Here is a 15,792-nt window from a genome sequence, read left to right on the forward strand (position 1 = left end):
CTGTTCATCCAACCGCTTCATCCAACCGCTTTATCCAACCGTCTGTTCATCCAACCATCTGTTCAACCAACCGCTTCACCCAACCGTTTCACCCAACCGCTTCATCCAACCGTCTGTTCATCCAACCGATTCATCCAACAGCTTCATCCAACCAGAGATGGAGTCTAAAATCTGATCAAATGTTTTTTGATCCGCTTTACATCTTCAATAAATACGACCTGAATCCATTAGGAAAATTTATAGATGATAGAAAATAATTAAAGCTTCACAGTTTAAAATGCATCCAACCGTCTGTTGATCCAACCAACTGTCCGACCAACCGACCGTCCATTCATCCATCCATCCATCCATCCAGCCATTCCTCCACAAATTCTGATGCTTTTATCTCCAACTGGTTTAAACCGGTTCAGAGTTCTGGAATCGACTCCGATTCTCCTCTAAGTCGTTTTGGGTAAACGTGGTGAACTCCAGGAAGGCGTTTTTTAAAGAACCGGCGCGTGGATCTGTGGCGGCGCCATCTTTGTTCACCAGCTTGTTGTTTCTGGGCAGATGGCAGCGACCTGGACGCTGTGAGTCATGGCAGTCTGGACAGCTCTGCCGACCCGAACCCGGCCGAGCAGAGCCCAGTAGAACCCGCTGACGATAGATCTAGCACAGGTACACCTCAGACGCTCGCTGCCGCCGGCAGTCCTCATGTTTCACATCTTTTTTTTTTTTTTTCCTCTTCTCTCATTGACGTTTTTGTTAATCCTCCCTTCTTTTGTACTCCGCTCCACTCGTTTTCCTCTTCGTTTCCCTCCATCCCTCCCTCTGGCGCTCGTTTTGTCTGTCCCTCCTCCTCGGCTGTGGTTTCTGCTCTGCTCTGTGCGTAACCCTTCACTCTGGCCCTGCCTGTGCTGCCGTTGCATGCAGTGGGCGGCGGGGGCGACAGCGCGGGGGCCAGGCCCGTGGCGGCCCGCTCTCCCTGGGTGGGCGCTGAGCTCAGAGAAGCCACTCTCCACCCAGGTAAACCTCTCAACCAGCCCGCCTCCTTCATCCTCCTCTGCATCTGTCGGGGTTTTTCTCTCTTCTTTTCCAAGTCACCAGCTGCGTTTTCATGACAGTTGTGAGCAAATCTTGATCAATATTTCGCTAATCTAAAAAAACCACAACTTTGCAACTTTGTTTTTATTAAAGAAGAAATGCAATTAAAATCACACATGAATAAGTTTGTTCACTCGATAAGTGATTTAAAAATATGCTGTACCACTTCCTGTCTTCGTCGTCTTCTTCTGCGTTTCTGCCAGTAGTAACATCCTGTTGTGACCTGTGTGATGTGAAAAAAGTTTTTCCATTCCAGTTTTGCGAAATACACAAATTTTGATAATGCCAAAAAAATCATCCTGGCACAAAACGTTATATTGAAAAACAAAATTGCGTGTTTCCATTAAGCACATTTATTTTTGTAATTTCAGTTTGCAAAATTACAATTTTGTAATTACAAATTTGTAATTTGTAATTACAAATTACATAGAACGGCTCTTAGCAGTTCTATGGAAACTATATAACTGCTGTTAGCTGTGTTTCTGTTAACCATAAAATTGCACGAATTGAAATTAATGGAAACACGTCATTTTTAGTTAATTTCTTATTTAATGGAAACACCACTATTGTGATTTTTTTTTCACATTAGTGGAATATAGTCAAAGTTTTTCTCACATTTGTAATGAAAACGCAGCTTGTCGTGTGATCTGTCGTTCCTCTCTCCGACTTATCCGTCTGCTCCTTTCCCGCTCTTCATTCTCAGCCCTGTCAGTGTTTTTGTCTTTGTTAATTATGGCGTGTAATTGCCCAGAGGCATATTCTGTTTGATGATCATTTTAATAACGGAGACGCGTCTCTGCGGGCGCCATTCTCAAAGATGGAGAGGTAACGGCTAAACATGATGGATGTGCAGCTCACCCATTGCTTCAGAGAAGAAAAGATGCTTTTTAAATTTGTAGCTAATGCTGGGTGATGGATTTTATTGATTAATCTAATTTTTGTTTTTTGAATATTCAATTTTTGGAAAATAAATTTTTTTTCTTCAATGCTCTCCATGCGTTTCAGAGTCACGGCCATCTTGTTTTACAGATTTTACTTATTTGGACTTTGAATTCGAGTCAAAATATAAGGGTCAGCTAAGATTTTATTTTTAATTAGGAGAATTAAGTCATAATATTAGAATAAAGTAATCATTTTATGAGAATCCAACACAAAATATACCCAAAAAATGTAAATGTGGAATGTCAAACATTTCGTGGAGTTATAATTTAGTTTTATTTATACTAACTTATCTGTAGGCTATATAGTTTTAGAGTTAATTCTTAATAAAAATACTGAATATTTTAATAGATCAGCATCAAATCCTTATCAAGGGTTTAAAACGACTTAGTCGAAGAAAGAAGCACAAACTGAGCTGATCTGGATTATTAAACTTTTTTTTCTCATTAAAATATTTTTTTCTCATAATTTTCAGATGTTTTTTCTGAAACTATGACCATATTCTCGTAAGTAAAGAAAACTTCTCACAGTAAAGTAAGGAAAACATAAAACATTTACATTGACTGATACATTTTCTTCTATGGTGGGAAATGATAGAAACAAAAATTGTTGTTTCCAATATAGTGAGGAAAAAAACAACATTTATATGTTTTTAAGATGAAAAACTCGTCTATAAATATGATTTAATTAGAACTCAGTATTAGCTTAGAACCTTGTGAAATTTTTCATGCTAAAGACTTTTTACTATCAATTATTAATCATTTAATTCAAAAATTAATCATTTTCTCTACACTGTGTTGATAAGTCGAGCAGAAAGAGCTGAAATGTTTCACGTTATTTTTTTAGGTCCTTTTGCTACAAATAATCAAGCATTTACTAATGGAATATTATGTTTACATCTTAGGCCATTAAATATTTATTTTCTTATTAAAAAACAAATAAAATTATTTATTTGCATCTTTTAATGTATTTATAATACTGTTTAAAATGAGCTTAATGGATTAAAGGAAAAATCTGCTAAATATTCAGATTTTTTTATCCGATTATTAGAATAATGAATTACAAAAACAAATAAACTAAATTCTGCTTTTTTAAGCCAAATTACTAAGAGCTACTGTGAAGGTTGCAGATCCCTGCTGTGGCTGATTATTTGTCTTTCTTACAATCCACAGAGAGGAAACTGAGGAAGAAACGTAGATTTTTGTTCTTAATATTTTTAGATTTGGTTTTTGGTGCAGAGTAAAGCCGTAGTTGGTCCAGATCTTTCCTATTGTTCTAAATTTCTATTTTTTTTCTGGGAAATTTGAGCTTTCAGTTGTTTTTTCCCTCCGTTTTTCCAGGAGATCAGTCGGATTTGGGTTACAACTCTCTGTCGAAGGAGGAAGTTCGGAGAGGCGACGCCGCTCCCCCCGACAAAGACGAGAAGAAGGAGAGCGACTGCAGCTCCTGTCAGTAGTTCATCTGATGCTCTTAAACTAAAACACGATTCTTCCTTTCCTCCAGAGATTTTTAATGTTTGTTTTCTTTAATCATCCGACCCGACTCTGGTTTTCCCGTGTCCAGTGTCGGAGACTGAAAGCGTGAAGGGCAGCAAGGACTGCCTGCCTCAGCTGGACCTGGAGGCCGGCTCCTCCTTCAAGCCTCGGGGAATCGTTCGGAGCAGCTATCCGTACGGGGATTCTGCCCGGAAACCCAGGAGCTCCACCAGCGCAGGTAACTCCGCTTGGGTTACTTCAATTTTCCATTGCAACACTTAGAAAAGGAAGAAACAAGCTCTTGAATTCAGGATATAAAACTGAGATCACTGATGTGTGCAGACATTTTGTTTCTGCACACATCAAACGGACATTATTTCAATCAGGTACATCACTCTTTCGTTTTTATAGTTTCTTCCTTATTGTGGTGTTTTTTTGCGCATCTGTATGTTCCAATACACTGCATAGTTACAAAATAGAGGCAATTTTTTTTCTACTTTTAAAATCAATTTTGGGACATTTTCAATCAATTTTGAAGGATTTTTCCAGTAAAGTCCGGTAGAATCGATTCCATTTGGGAAATTTAAACATTTGTTACATTTTCAGCTGTTTCTTTCACACTGCACTGTCAAATCAACCAGACTAATTGGAAAAACCTGTTCTCCTCCTGGCCTGTCAGTGTCTTCTTCAGAGATTTTTGTGCAATTTCCTGCAGTGGTTTGTTGGTGCATCGCCTCCACAGGCGAGGAGGGGGCACTGCACCGAAAAGAGGCACTGTGTCAAATCAGCAGCAGCTGAAAACGTAACAAATGCTGCGACTTTGGTCTACCTTGAATTTCATTTTTTGTTTAGTTAGTCGCATCCATTCTTCGGAGTAACATCATAACTGTTAGCTGAGCAGCTCTTTTCCTCCTGCCTGTCTGCCAGGCCACATCGCTGGACTCCTCTTCACCACGTCTCTGGATGAGATCGGTGAGGTTCGTGCCAACAGCCTGCTGCGGCGACACCGCAGCGCCCTGGAGGAGGTGGTGGGCAGCTCTGGCAGCGGCGCCGCTCTGGACTGGCAGGCGGCGCGGGCCGGCCGCGTGAGCGGTGACACTACGGGCAGCGGCGGCAGCGGCGCCACTGTCCTCGGTCTTGGCATGAGTCAGGCGGAGACCGACCCTGATAAGATTGCCGGACTGCTGGGCGCCGACGCCAAGATCCTGTCCGGTACCAACTACAGCCAGAAGCGTCACTTAGGAGGCTTTAATCACAAAGAGGAGGAGGAGGAACAAAGCTACAGTGATGAAGATAAGAGTAACACGGAAGCCATTTTTGATTTTGAGGATCTGGACTTGGAGAAGCCGTCTCTGGGGGTCAGACATCTTAAAAAACCCGTTGAGCGCAGCGCCAGCTACGGCGGCATGAGCTCTGCGGCGCCCAGAGGAGCCGTGATGCGTACCGGCATCGAAACGGGCTTCGACCCGCTCTCCCTGATGGCCGCTGAGTCGCAGAGCGCCGCGTACCCGGATGGCGACGAGGCCAGAGCACCGTGCGCCCGCCGTAATCTGGCCCGGGAGATCGAGCTGTACATGAGCCACCTGGACACGCCRCTGAGCAGCCGCACGTCCAGCTCCGAGCTGCAGGGCCCGGCCAGCCCGCTGCTGCTCCACCCCCATGCCGCCGCCGCCTTCCGGAGGTCCAGCTTGCCCCACGCCGCTCCACTCAGGACCAGCGCAGTGCCGCGCTCACGCACCTTCCACCAGGCGTCGCCGGCCCGGCCCGCGTCCCGCCAGCGGCTGATGTCGTCGCCGTCGGGCCGCAGCTCCAGCACCAGCCCCAGCCTGAGCCCATTCAGGGAGCGCCTGGCCTCGCCGTCCTCCTCCTCCTTCGCCCTGGACGCCCTGCTCACCCCGACGCTCGACGTCTTCAAGACCAGCGTGGTTTCTGCTGGGAAGGGCGTGGCGGAGCGGGCCAGCCGCTGGTACTCGCGTTTCGCGACGTCCAACACGCCAACCAAGGTACAGAACCCCGATGCTCGGCTTTAGTTTGGATTATTAAAGCTACAGAATCACATAAAAACAGCTTCATCATCAGCTTCATCAGAATCAGACCTTCATCAACCTTTAGAGTTTTTGCTTTGTGTCTGATTGGCTGAAGCTGCTGGAGATCTGCTGCCCCCTGCTGGTTGGAGGGTCAGGTCACTGCACATTAAAATCACTATTCATTCATTCATTCATTTGTTCATTCATTCATCTATTCATTCATTCATCTGTTCATCTGTTTACTCATTCATTCATCCATCTGTTCATCCATTTATTCATTCATCTATCCTCTTCATGTTTAGTGATTATAGTTAAAACCAGTAAAGCAGACTGGGACTGATGGTCTCCATGCTGGTTTCTTCTGTGAACCTGAAGGCATCAGAAAGTTTGTGGCTATAAAACATGGAGAGAGAGAGAGACGGACACATTTGATCCATTTCTCCATCTCTCTCTTTCTCCATCTCTCTCTCCATTTTTCTCTCTTTCTCTCTCTCTGTCTCTCTCTCTCCAACCAGGACGGCTTCAGCGACCGTCTGAGCATTTCCTCCCTCAGTGTCGGGGATCCAGACGGCTCCATCCAGGACGAAGCGGAGTTTGAGGAGACGGAGCAGCTCGGCGTCTCCCCTCAGAAGAACGGTCCCTCCTGTCCCCATAGGAGTCCTGTCCACAGCCGGGTGGACAGTCCCACTGCAGGACGCAGCCTGGGCAGACCCACGTCTCTTCCTCCTGGTGAGAACTTCCTCTACCTCCGTCTGGACGCTGATCCGACATGAAGACGGACCCGGACCCTGACAGGTTGTCCCGTTTCTCCAGGTTGTCCTCTGTCTCTGCCCGGGTTCTCGCTGCCGGACAAGTCCGACCTCGGATCGTCACGCTGCACCAGCAACACCAGCATCTTCAACAACTACGCTATGGAGGTAAAACACAAAACGACCAGAGGAGGCTGAGTAGAAATACTTCAACATCTATGTACTCACGTCAAAGTATCTAAGAAATTACTCAACGAAGAGTAAAAACGTATTTGATAAAAAGTCTATTCAAGTACTAAAGTATCAATCATTTAATATTTAAAGATTACATCATCAGATTGGTGAATAAAGTTAAGTGGAAAGTTTAGTATTTTATGGACCAAAATGACAGTAATTCTTATAAATTACACAATCTGACAAAACAAAATGTTTCCATATCAGTTTCTTTCGATAAAAAACTTCTGAAACTTTAACAGAAGCTGCAGCTGTGTGAATGTGTCTGGTGAATCTTTGGTTAAAACATGTTTGTTTTTCATTCAGTGAGTAGAAAATCCAGAAATATTACTCAGGTTAGACTAGAAATACTTCATAATAAAATTACTGAAGTGAAGGTAGAAAGTACAGTGCAGTAAAAATACTTGCAAGCTATTTTTCTCTCTGCAGCTGCTGATCTCCAGCTGCTCTCGCTGTAAAACCTGCGACTGCCTGGTTTACGACGAGGAGATCATGGCTGGATGGACGGCCGACGACTCCAACCTCAACACCACCTGCCCCTTCTGCGGAAACCCCTTCCTGCCGTTCCTCAACGTGGAGATCCGGGACATGAGAGGACCCGGGAGGTGAGCTTACCAACAGGGTCCTTCCCCTCCTTTTGTCAAGATTACATCGTTTTCCAGACTCAGCTCCATAGTTTCCATTGAGGAATGAACAGAAAAGTTTACTTTGAAATTATGATCATAAACAGAAGCAGGGAAGACAGGAGTGAGAAAGTGAAAGAAAGGAAGGTGGGAAGAAAGAAAGTAAAGAAATAAGACGAGGTGGAGTAAGGAAGTGGGAGTGAAGTAAAGAAGCATAAATAAAAAGAAGGAAGGTTGAAAAGAGAAACGAAGTGGAAAATGTTGGACTGTATTTGTTTTAAAGGTTTAATTGTTGACGATTTTTCCAAATCAAGTATTAAGTGAAGATTTTCAACATTTAATTGTAAATTCTACCAGAATATTCACTGTTATGCAGTTTCATCCTGATGGTTTAGATGTAAAGGCTCGGTCCATGCGGTTTGCCCTGTTTCAGGCTCTTCCTGAAGGGCAGCCCGTCCATGGATGACGCCATGACCTCATCGTACTCCGCCTCCACGGGTCTGGACACGGGGACGTCCACGTTGTCCACGCCGTGTCCCACCACAGCCGTGTTCCCTCCCTCACCCACAGCAGCCGCAAAGGAAACTCCTGGGAGGTACATCCCTGGTTCAGCCACGTATTCATGCTTAAACTAAATATTTTCAAACTTCAAGTTAAATCCAAAAAAAAAGCTGTTGGACCCGAAACCAAATCAGACTTTAAAGCATCAACAGATTTTACAAAACAGAGCTAGAAAAGTATAAAGAAAACAAGGTGCTTAAAACCACACAAAACAAAACAAATCCCTCGCACATCAAAGCACTTTTACTTTAAATCTATTCACATTTTGCATGTTTTTATTCTTCCATTTCGGTTTCAACTGCTTCTAAAAACAACCCAATGCTTAAAAAAACATTTGGTAATGAGTTCATGTTTTCTGGTGTCTGGAAAATGAGCCGTTTCAAAAACCTCCTGATTATTTAGTCACAGTCCATGGGGACTGTGTTGTTACCTAGCAACGCCAGCCAATCATAGCCCGTTACCTAGCAACGGTTAACCTTACAGTGGCTGCTGGAAAAGACAACAGTTTTGTTGTTGAGTTACCATCCAGAAACCACTTGCTGCATTCTTGTTATTTGTGCATAAGGCTCCACTAATGCTTTTCAAAGATGTTAGGTTATATAATTATGGATCTGTTGGCAGCCATTTTCGTAGTCCATGTGTAAACGTTGAGTTGGGGGCGTGGCCAGCAGCAGATTATTTGGGTTTAAAGGGACAAAATATGCAGAACTGAGCAAACTAAAATCTCATCATCTAAGAATGATTTTGTGTGAAAATGTGATGAATATGTTTTGAATAGGCCACAGTCTTGTCCTAACCTGTTCAAGGATCCATATTAGATCACCTTTAAACCAGTGGATTCATGCCGGCTGTTGCAGTATTGAATTTTTCTGGATTTGTTGCGTCTCTTCAGGACTCGGCCCAGCAGGGCTCAAGGCATCAACATCCCCACAGATCGCCGGCAGGGGGCGCTGTCCTCCGGCGGACCCATGACCCGTAGCGTCAGCGCCTTCGGCCCCATGGAGGAAGAGTCGCAGCTCAGCCACCACCTGCCGACGTCCGGCAGCCTGCCGAGTCATCTGAACGAAGCCGCGGTGCGTCTCAACGCCGACGGGAAACAGAAATGATACGAGGCAGAAAGGCAAGACTGAAACGGTTTAGATGTGAGCAGATCAGGGTCAGAGGATGCTGGGAGCAGGAAAACAGTTTCATCAATGTACACTGCAAAAACAGAAAATATTATCATTTATTTCTGGTCTAGTTTTTAGTGCAAATATCTTAGTACACTTAGAATAAGACAAAACCAACTTACAAGTAGCTTTAAGTTAATAATTCCTTTATTGATGWAAAAGTTCTAGTTCTTTACTTACTTCACTTATAACATTTTTCCTCATTTTCAAAGTGAAACATGAGGAATCTGGCAGTAGAAGTACAACTTTATTATGTAAAGCACTTTGAACTGCCTTGTTGCTGAAATGTTTCCATGCAAATAAACTGATTATTGATTAATGGCATAATAATGCAAGAAAAGATTCTCAATAAACCTCAAATACTATGAGACATTTAACACTGGAACTGGAAGACATTTAAAATATCCAAAATAAATAAACAAAACAACAAATAAAATGAGTTACGGAGATTAATTCTAAACAAATAAGGCTAGTTGAGACTAAAGCATCAGACCGAAGAGTTTCATCATCCAGGTTTTGGTAGAAAGAGAGAAACAAAAAATTATATAAATGTAAATGATCAAAACTGTACTTGAGTAAGAGTAACACAACTTCAGTATATTTTTACTCAAGTAAAAGTAAAAGTATCCGTCCAAGAAAATTACCCAAGTAAGAGTAAAAAAAGCATCTGGTAAAAAGTTTACTCAAGTACAGAGTTAACTGATCAAATTATCAATCATTTAATATTCAAAAATTACATCATCATAGAGACCAAATGATAAAGTTAAGTGGAAATTTTGGTATTTTAAGGACAAAAATGACTATAATTCATATAAATAACAAAAAATAAGAGAATCAGGCAAAATATTTTTTTCCAAATCAGTTTCTTTCAATAAAAAAAAACTTATCAAACTTTAACAAAACTGCAGGTGTGTTTCTGTGTCTGGTGAATTTTTGGTTAAAACATGTTTGTTTTTCATTCAGCGGGTAGAAAATCCAGAACTTTTACTCAAGTAAGAGCAGAAATACTTTATAATAAAATTACCCAAGTAAAAGTAAAAAGTACAGCACAGTAAAAATAATCCTAAAAGCAATTTTTTTTTTTTTTAAAAAGTTACTCAAGTAAAAGTAATCAGGTAAATATAACTAGTTACTACCCGCCTCAGGATATTATTGGGTTTGTTTTAAGTTATCATTCGATAAATTGATTAATTGCRATGAATCCCTGTAAATCCGTCGCCAGGACCCGCTCAGCATGGACTGGCAGCTCCACAACCCGGAGCCCGTGACGGTGCCGTACCTGAGCCCGCTGGTTCTGTGGAAGGAGCTTGAGAGTCTGCTGGAGAACGAGGGCGACCCGGTGATCGCCGAGGCCGACATGGTGGACCACCACCCCATCATCTACTGGAACCTGCTGTGGTACTTCCGGCGGCTGGACCTGCCCAGCAACCTGCCGGGCCTCATCCTCACCTCTGAGCACTGCAACAGAGACTCCCAGGTCCGAAACGGTTCCCTGCCTCCGTCTGGCTCCCAAAGACCCGGTGGAGACAGTAACTGGGTGTTTTTGTCCGTCGTCAGGTCCCTCGTCACTGGATGTCCGAGGACAGTAAACATGTTCTGATCCAGATCCTATGGGACAACCTGAAGCTGCACCAGGACCCGGTCCAGCCTCTCTACATCCTCTGGAACACATACAGTGAGTCACGGCGCCAACAGGCACGTCTTTGGGTCAATAAGAGACTGGATGTGGGGCCACAGGGGAGGCAGAAAAATCATACTCAAATAAGAAGAAATAATTCAACATATTTTTACTCAAGTAAAACTAAAAACGTATTTGGTAAAAAGTCAACTCAAGTACTGAGTAACTGATCAAATTATCAATAATTTAATATTTAAAAATTACATCATCAGATGGACCAAAATAGAAAGTTAAGTGGAAATTTTGGTATTTTAAAGATGAAAATGACAATAATTCATATAAATAACAAAATCAAAACAAATATTTCCAAATCTGTCAATAAAAACCTAAAACTGCAGGTTTGTTTCTGTGTCTGGTGAGTTTTTGGTTAAAACATGTTTGTTTTTCATTCAGTGGGTAGAAAATCCAGAAATTTTACTCAAGACTAGAAATATTTCAACATAAAATTACTAAAGTGAAAGAAAAAGTACAGCATAGTAAAATACTCCTCAAAGTATTTTTTTTTTCCTAAAATGTACTTTGAGTAAATGTAAATAAATGTAACTATTTACAACAGTGGCGCATTTGGTAGAGCTGTTGCCTTGCAGCAAGAAGGTTCTGGGTTCGATTCCCAGCCTGGGGTCTTTCTGCATGGAGTCTCCATGTTCTCCCTGTGCATGGTGGGTTTTCTCCGGGTACTCCGGTTTCCTCCCACAGTCCAAAAACATGACTGTCAGGTTAATTGGCCTCTCCAAATTGCCCCTCGGTGTGAGTGTGTGTGTGCATGGTTGTGTGTCTCTGTGTTGCCCTGCGACAGACTGGCGACCTGTCCAGGGTGAACCCCGCCTCTCGCCCGAAACGTTGGCTGGAGATGGGCACCAGCAGCCCTCCCGRCCCCACTGAGGGAAAAAGGGTGCAAGAAAATGGATGGATGGATGGATATTTACAACCCAACTCTGATTCAATCCGGGCCCCTTCTGTTAAATGTCTGTGTTGTCCCACTAGCTCAGGATGTAACAAGGAACACGATTAGCTACCATAACTACGCAGACGATCCACATCCAAACACTGAACAGATGCTCAGAACAAACCAATGCATGAATCTGCCAAAACTTTCTCCAGCTGAACAGAAACAAAATTCTGGTTATTATCTTTGGACCTGAAGAGGAGCGATCCAGATGCTCAGCTTCAGTTATTACAGCTAGAAACTAGGAATCAGGATGAACTCTGACCTGAAGCTTCAGAGCCACATAAAGACACTTACAAAGTCGACCTTCCATCATCAGTTTATCTTTAGTCGCATTGATTACTGCAACAGTGTCTTCACAGAGAATAGACTTTGAAATACTGTTGTTAGTTTATAAATCACTGAACAGCTTAGCACCGCAATACATTAAAGATCTGCTGCTGTTGTCATAGCAACCTTCCAGACCTCTCAGGTCTTCTGGTTCTGGTTCTGCTCTGCATCCCCAGAACCAGAACCAAACATGGAGAAGCAGCATTCAGCTTCTACGCACCACAAATCTGGAACAAACTTCCAGAAAAGTGAAAAACAGCCGGAACACTGACTTCCTTTAAATCTAGACTAAAACCCACCTGTTTGCTATGGATTCATAATAACTGGAACATTGATCAACATGTTTGATTATTTTTATGATGGCATTTGACAAAATGTAATGTTTATTTCTTGTGTCATGGTTTTTGTAAAGCACTTTGAACTGCCTTGTTGCTGAAACGTGCTACACAAATAAACCTGACGTGACTCTAATCCTGAGGGGTGAAACAGAACCTGGATCCACTTGGTAGAACGATTTCTGGAGCATTTCTTCTGAAACTTTGGCAAATAAAGTTTATCTGGACAGGAGTGGAGAGGAAGCGCTGCGGTGGCCTCCGGTTAATCCTGCTCTCTTCTCTCCTTCCAGGGCTTAATTGCACTGTGTTGTTAGAGAGTGAGTCCTCCTGCTCGTCCTCCGCTCTGCTCTGTGTGCTTTGCTCCATGCGCTGCTGTGTTTTCTGTGCAGACTCGGCCTCTTCCTGTCGTAGTTTCAGTGTTTTGATGGTGAACCGTATTCCTGCTTCCTGCTTCTCCTGTGACTGTCCGCTTCATTCGTCTCGTCGTTTTTCTGCAGCAGCATAGTGATGGATGTCACTGTTGGTCTCTAGTGGGTTTTTAATGGGACGTTGGTTGATGTTTCATTCACTTCTCTGATTTAAAATGCAGTTAGTTGGATGTTGACGGTTACATTTTTTCTAATTTTGTCAAACTGCAGACAAAAACTCCCAACACTTTTCATTGGGTTTTTATTTTGTAGTCCAGACGTTTGTAACCGGTAACCCTTTATACTTTCCACAGTGGCTCTTAACTTTGGATAAAGTAATAAAGAACCACCTAACCCTTTTAAATACAGATATTACACAATATTTTGTGTTATTTATAGCAATAGCAACAGAWGTGGCATAATATATACTTGTTTTGAGAATTTCTTAGGAAACGTCATGTTGCTTCAGTCAGTTGCACAAATATTTAATCATATTTTTGTATTTATTCATACTGTAATAGAGCCAACAGTAGAGAAAATAGTATAAACAACTATTCTGACAGACATTAGTATGTATTTATAGTCGTGATAAATCCAAAAATTGTTTTAAATGCATGGCTAATGGATATAACAAATGCAAGTTTTAGCTGTTTTTCTACTTCTTATGGAATAATTGCAATACATTTCCACAACATAATGACACTTAAAAATATAAGAAATAATTTAGTCATTATCTTGATTTTTTTTTTCCTTCTATATTTTAGAAACCTACAAATTTAAGTTAAATTACGGTCAGATGGTAGGTTATTATCAGAAATTAGACGTTTTCTTTTTTCCAAAAGCTCATGTAACATTTGTGGTTCTAAAGTTTTATTTAGCTGAACTGAGAGTAGAAGTGGTTTGCAAAGGTTGCAGACCTCTTTCACAAACAAACACACAGAAAACATGCATGTATGAATCAATCAATTTACACACAATTAATCTATTTGCAATTATTTTTGTGAATTAGTGGTTTATTTGGATACAATTTGTTCCAATCTTTTAATTACGGTAATAACTTATGCTTGACCTACTTTCAATGTTGTACTTTGGCCGCCATCCAGCAGAGGGCGCCGCTGGTCATCTTTATTAGTGGAGCCGTTGATGCAGAAATTAAAGATGGCGGCAAAACAGGAGAAGAGAAACGGTCCAAACATCCGGTGTGGGATGACGAATTTTCTTGATGCGGTTCTGTTTAGAAATATAACAACTCGACCCGACAATATCCTTAAGTTTAATCTTAGCAGCGCTTTATTCATCCGAGCTGAATGACGGAATTGCGTCAATTTCTCAACGAAGATGAGAATGCGCTGGAAGAGATAATGTAAAAAAAAATAAAAAATACATGAGGCCGTGAATTTTTCAGTCAGGTTTCCAGAGGCAAAATCACACCGACAGTAAAGATAAACTGCTTCGAGTCAAACCACGGAACGTTATGACATCTTCGTATGAAATCGATGTAACTGTGAAAAGGGTTTATTAGCTTGAAGGGATAAAGCAGAAAAACTAACTTTATATAAAAAAGCAAAAGACATGACGCCGATAAGCACGGTTGAGTCTGAGGGCTGTGTAAGTTTAATAATGTGAGAAAAACAAAATTTTCTATTTACTTGATACAAATATAATGAATGGTTTTGGGAAAAAGTCTACTCAACTAACTGATCAAATTATTAATCACTTGATATAAAATTATGTCAGTCAGACCAAAATATAAAGTTATGTGGAAATTTTTGTGTTTTATGAACGAAAATGACAATAATTAATATAAGCAAAAAATAACACCAGGCAAAGGAAAAAAAATCCAAATGAGTCTCTATCAGTAAAAACTGATAACAAAACTGCAGGTCTGTGTCTGGTTTAAAACATTTTTGCTTTTCATTCAGTGGGTAGAAAATCCAGAAATTTTACTCAAGTAAGAGCAGAAATACTTCATAATAAAATTACTTTAGTAAAAGTCAAATGTACAAATGTAATTGAGTAAATGTAAGTAGTTACTACAGCAACAAGCTCCTGATCTCTTTTCTCTGTCTCTTTGTCTCTATCTGTGTGTGTGCGTGCGTGCGCGCGTGTGTGTGTGTGTAGACGTGGGCTACCCTTTGTCCCGGCCGGTCCCGGATGAGGAGAAGCCTCTGACGGACGAGCTGCTGCAGGGCGTGGTGCGCAGCATCCAGAGGAATGACGTCGGTCGGCCGATGGCGCAGCTGCTGCAGCTGCTGGACCGGATGCTGGGGGTCAAACGCCAAAGGTCACTGTCAGGCAAACCGCTGGACTCCACTGATGCTGTAACGTTACTAATGATGGGTTTTGTTTTGGTTCGTCAGGAGTTTGTACAGAGACATCCTCTTCCTGTCCCTGGTGGCGCTGGGAAAAGACAACATCGATATCGGTGAGTCAGAGTTTATCTATCCATCCATCCATCCATCCATCCATCCATCCATCCATCCATCCATTCATCCAACCAACCAACCAAACAAACTCAAAGTCCATTTCTTCTTTTTCTTTTGGTTACTCACTTTGAATCAAAAAATTATTGTTTAATTTTAAAAACATGTAAGAACTGTAACATTAAGTAAAATTTTTTTTTTTTTATTAAATATCAAATATTACTTTTCCTGTCAGACGCCTTTGATCGTGAGTACAAGCTGGCGTACGACCGCCTGCTGCCCCCGCTGGTCAGGCTGACCCATAACTGTGACCGTCCTCCGGGCGCCGGCGTCATGGAGTGCCGCCGGACGTTCGGAGAGCCTTACCTGTGAGTCGCTCACCTTCACCTCCTCCTCTTCCTCACCGCTTCACCTCCAGCTCAGGAACCCGTAGCAGGACTGGACCGTCGCCGCGGTAACGCTCGGCTTCGTCCAGCACCTCGCCTCGTTTCTGTTGAAATCCAACCAAAATACAGAGAAAAAAACCCTGTAAATAAGCGCCAGTTTTTAATCCAGCATTTATATTGTGTGATCGTAAATCACATGGAGACTAACTGCAGCAATATTTTAACTTGAATTCTATTTATACAAAGTTAGCTTTATTTATTGCATCCTGTTGCAACTCACCGCTCTCGCCTGCAGACTGAAGGAAACCCGCTTCGTGTTGCTTCAAAACACCAAAAAATAAAAATAACTAAAAGCCGTGTTCACCAAGCAGCTGTTTGAAAAACCACTTCATGCCAAACATCGACATAAATGTTTCATTCAGTGACA

At 42.0% G+C, this 15,792-nt stretch overlaps 1 protein-coding gene across 1 annotated transcript in view; it reads left to right on the forward strand.

The window, feature by feature from the left end:
- Window positions 1-15,792, forward strand: part of LOC103463020 (C-myc promoter-binding protein-like) — a 63,390-nt gene extending 47,598 nt beyond the window's left edge. The window contains exons 19-34 of the mRNA XM_017303889.1: window positions 550-657; window positions 913-1,005; window positions 3,363-3,470; window positions 3,586-3,735; window positions 4,425-5,500; window positions 6,040-6,253; window positions 6,338-6,441; window positions 6,937-7,112; window positions 7,564-7,725; window positions 8,584-8,764; window positions 10,083-10,337; window positions 10,418-10,535; window positions 12,440-12,466; window positions 14,678-14,840; window positions 14,917-14,981; window positions 15,215-15,792. Coding sequence (XP_017159378.1) covers window positions 550-657; window positions 913-1,005; window positions 3,363-3,470; window positions 3,586-3,735; window positions 4,425-5,500; window positions 6,040-6,253; window positions 6,338-6,441; window positions 6,937-7,112; window positions 7,564-7,725; window positions 8,584-8,764; window positions 10,083-10,337; window positions 10,418-10,535; window positions 12,440-12,466; window positions 14,678-14,840; window positions 14,917-14,981; window positions 15,215-15,351 — 3,137 coding nt within the window. The 3' untranslated portion in view covers window positions 15,352-15,792. The remainder of the gene's footprint in view (window positions 1-549; window positions 658-912; window positions 1,006-3,362; window positions 3,471-3,585; window positions 3,736-4,424; window positions 5,501-6,039; window positions 6,254-6,337; window positions 6,442-6,936; window positions 7,113-7,563; window positions 7,726-8,583; window positions 8,765-10,082; window positions 10,338-10,417; window positions 10,536-12,439; window positions 12,467-14,677; window positions 14,841-14,916; window positions 14,982-15,214) is intronic.

This window comes from Poecilia reticulata, linkage group LG3, assembly GCF_000633615.1.
Source record: "Poecilia reticulata strain Guanapo linkage group LG3, Guppy_female_1.0+MT, whole genome shotgun sequence".
Taxonomy (NCBI): Eukaryota; Metazoa; Chordata; class Actinopteri; order Cyprinodontiformes; family Poeciliidae; genus Poecilia; species Poecilia reticulata.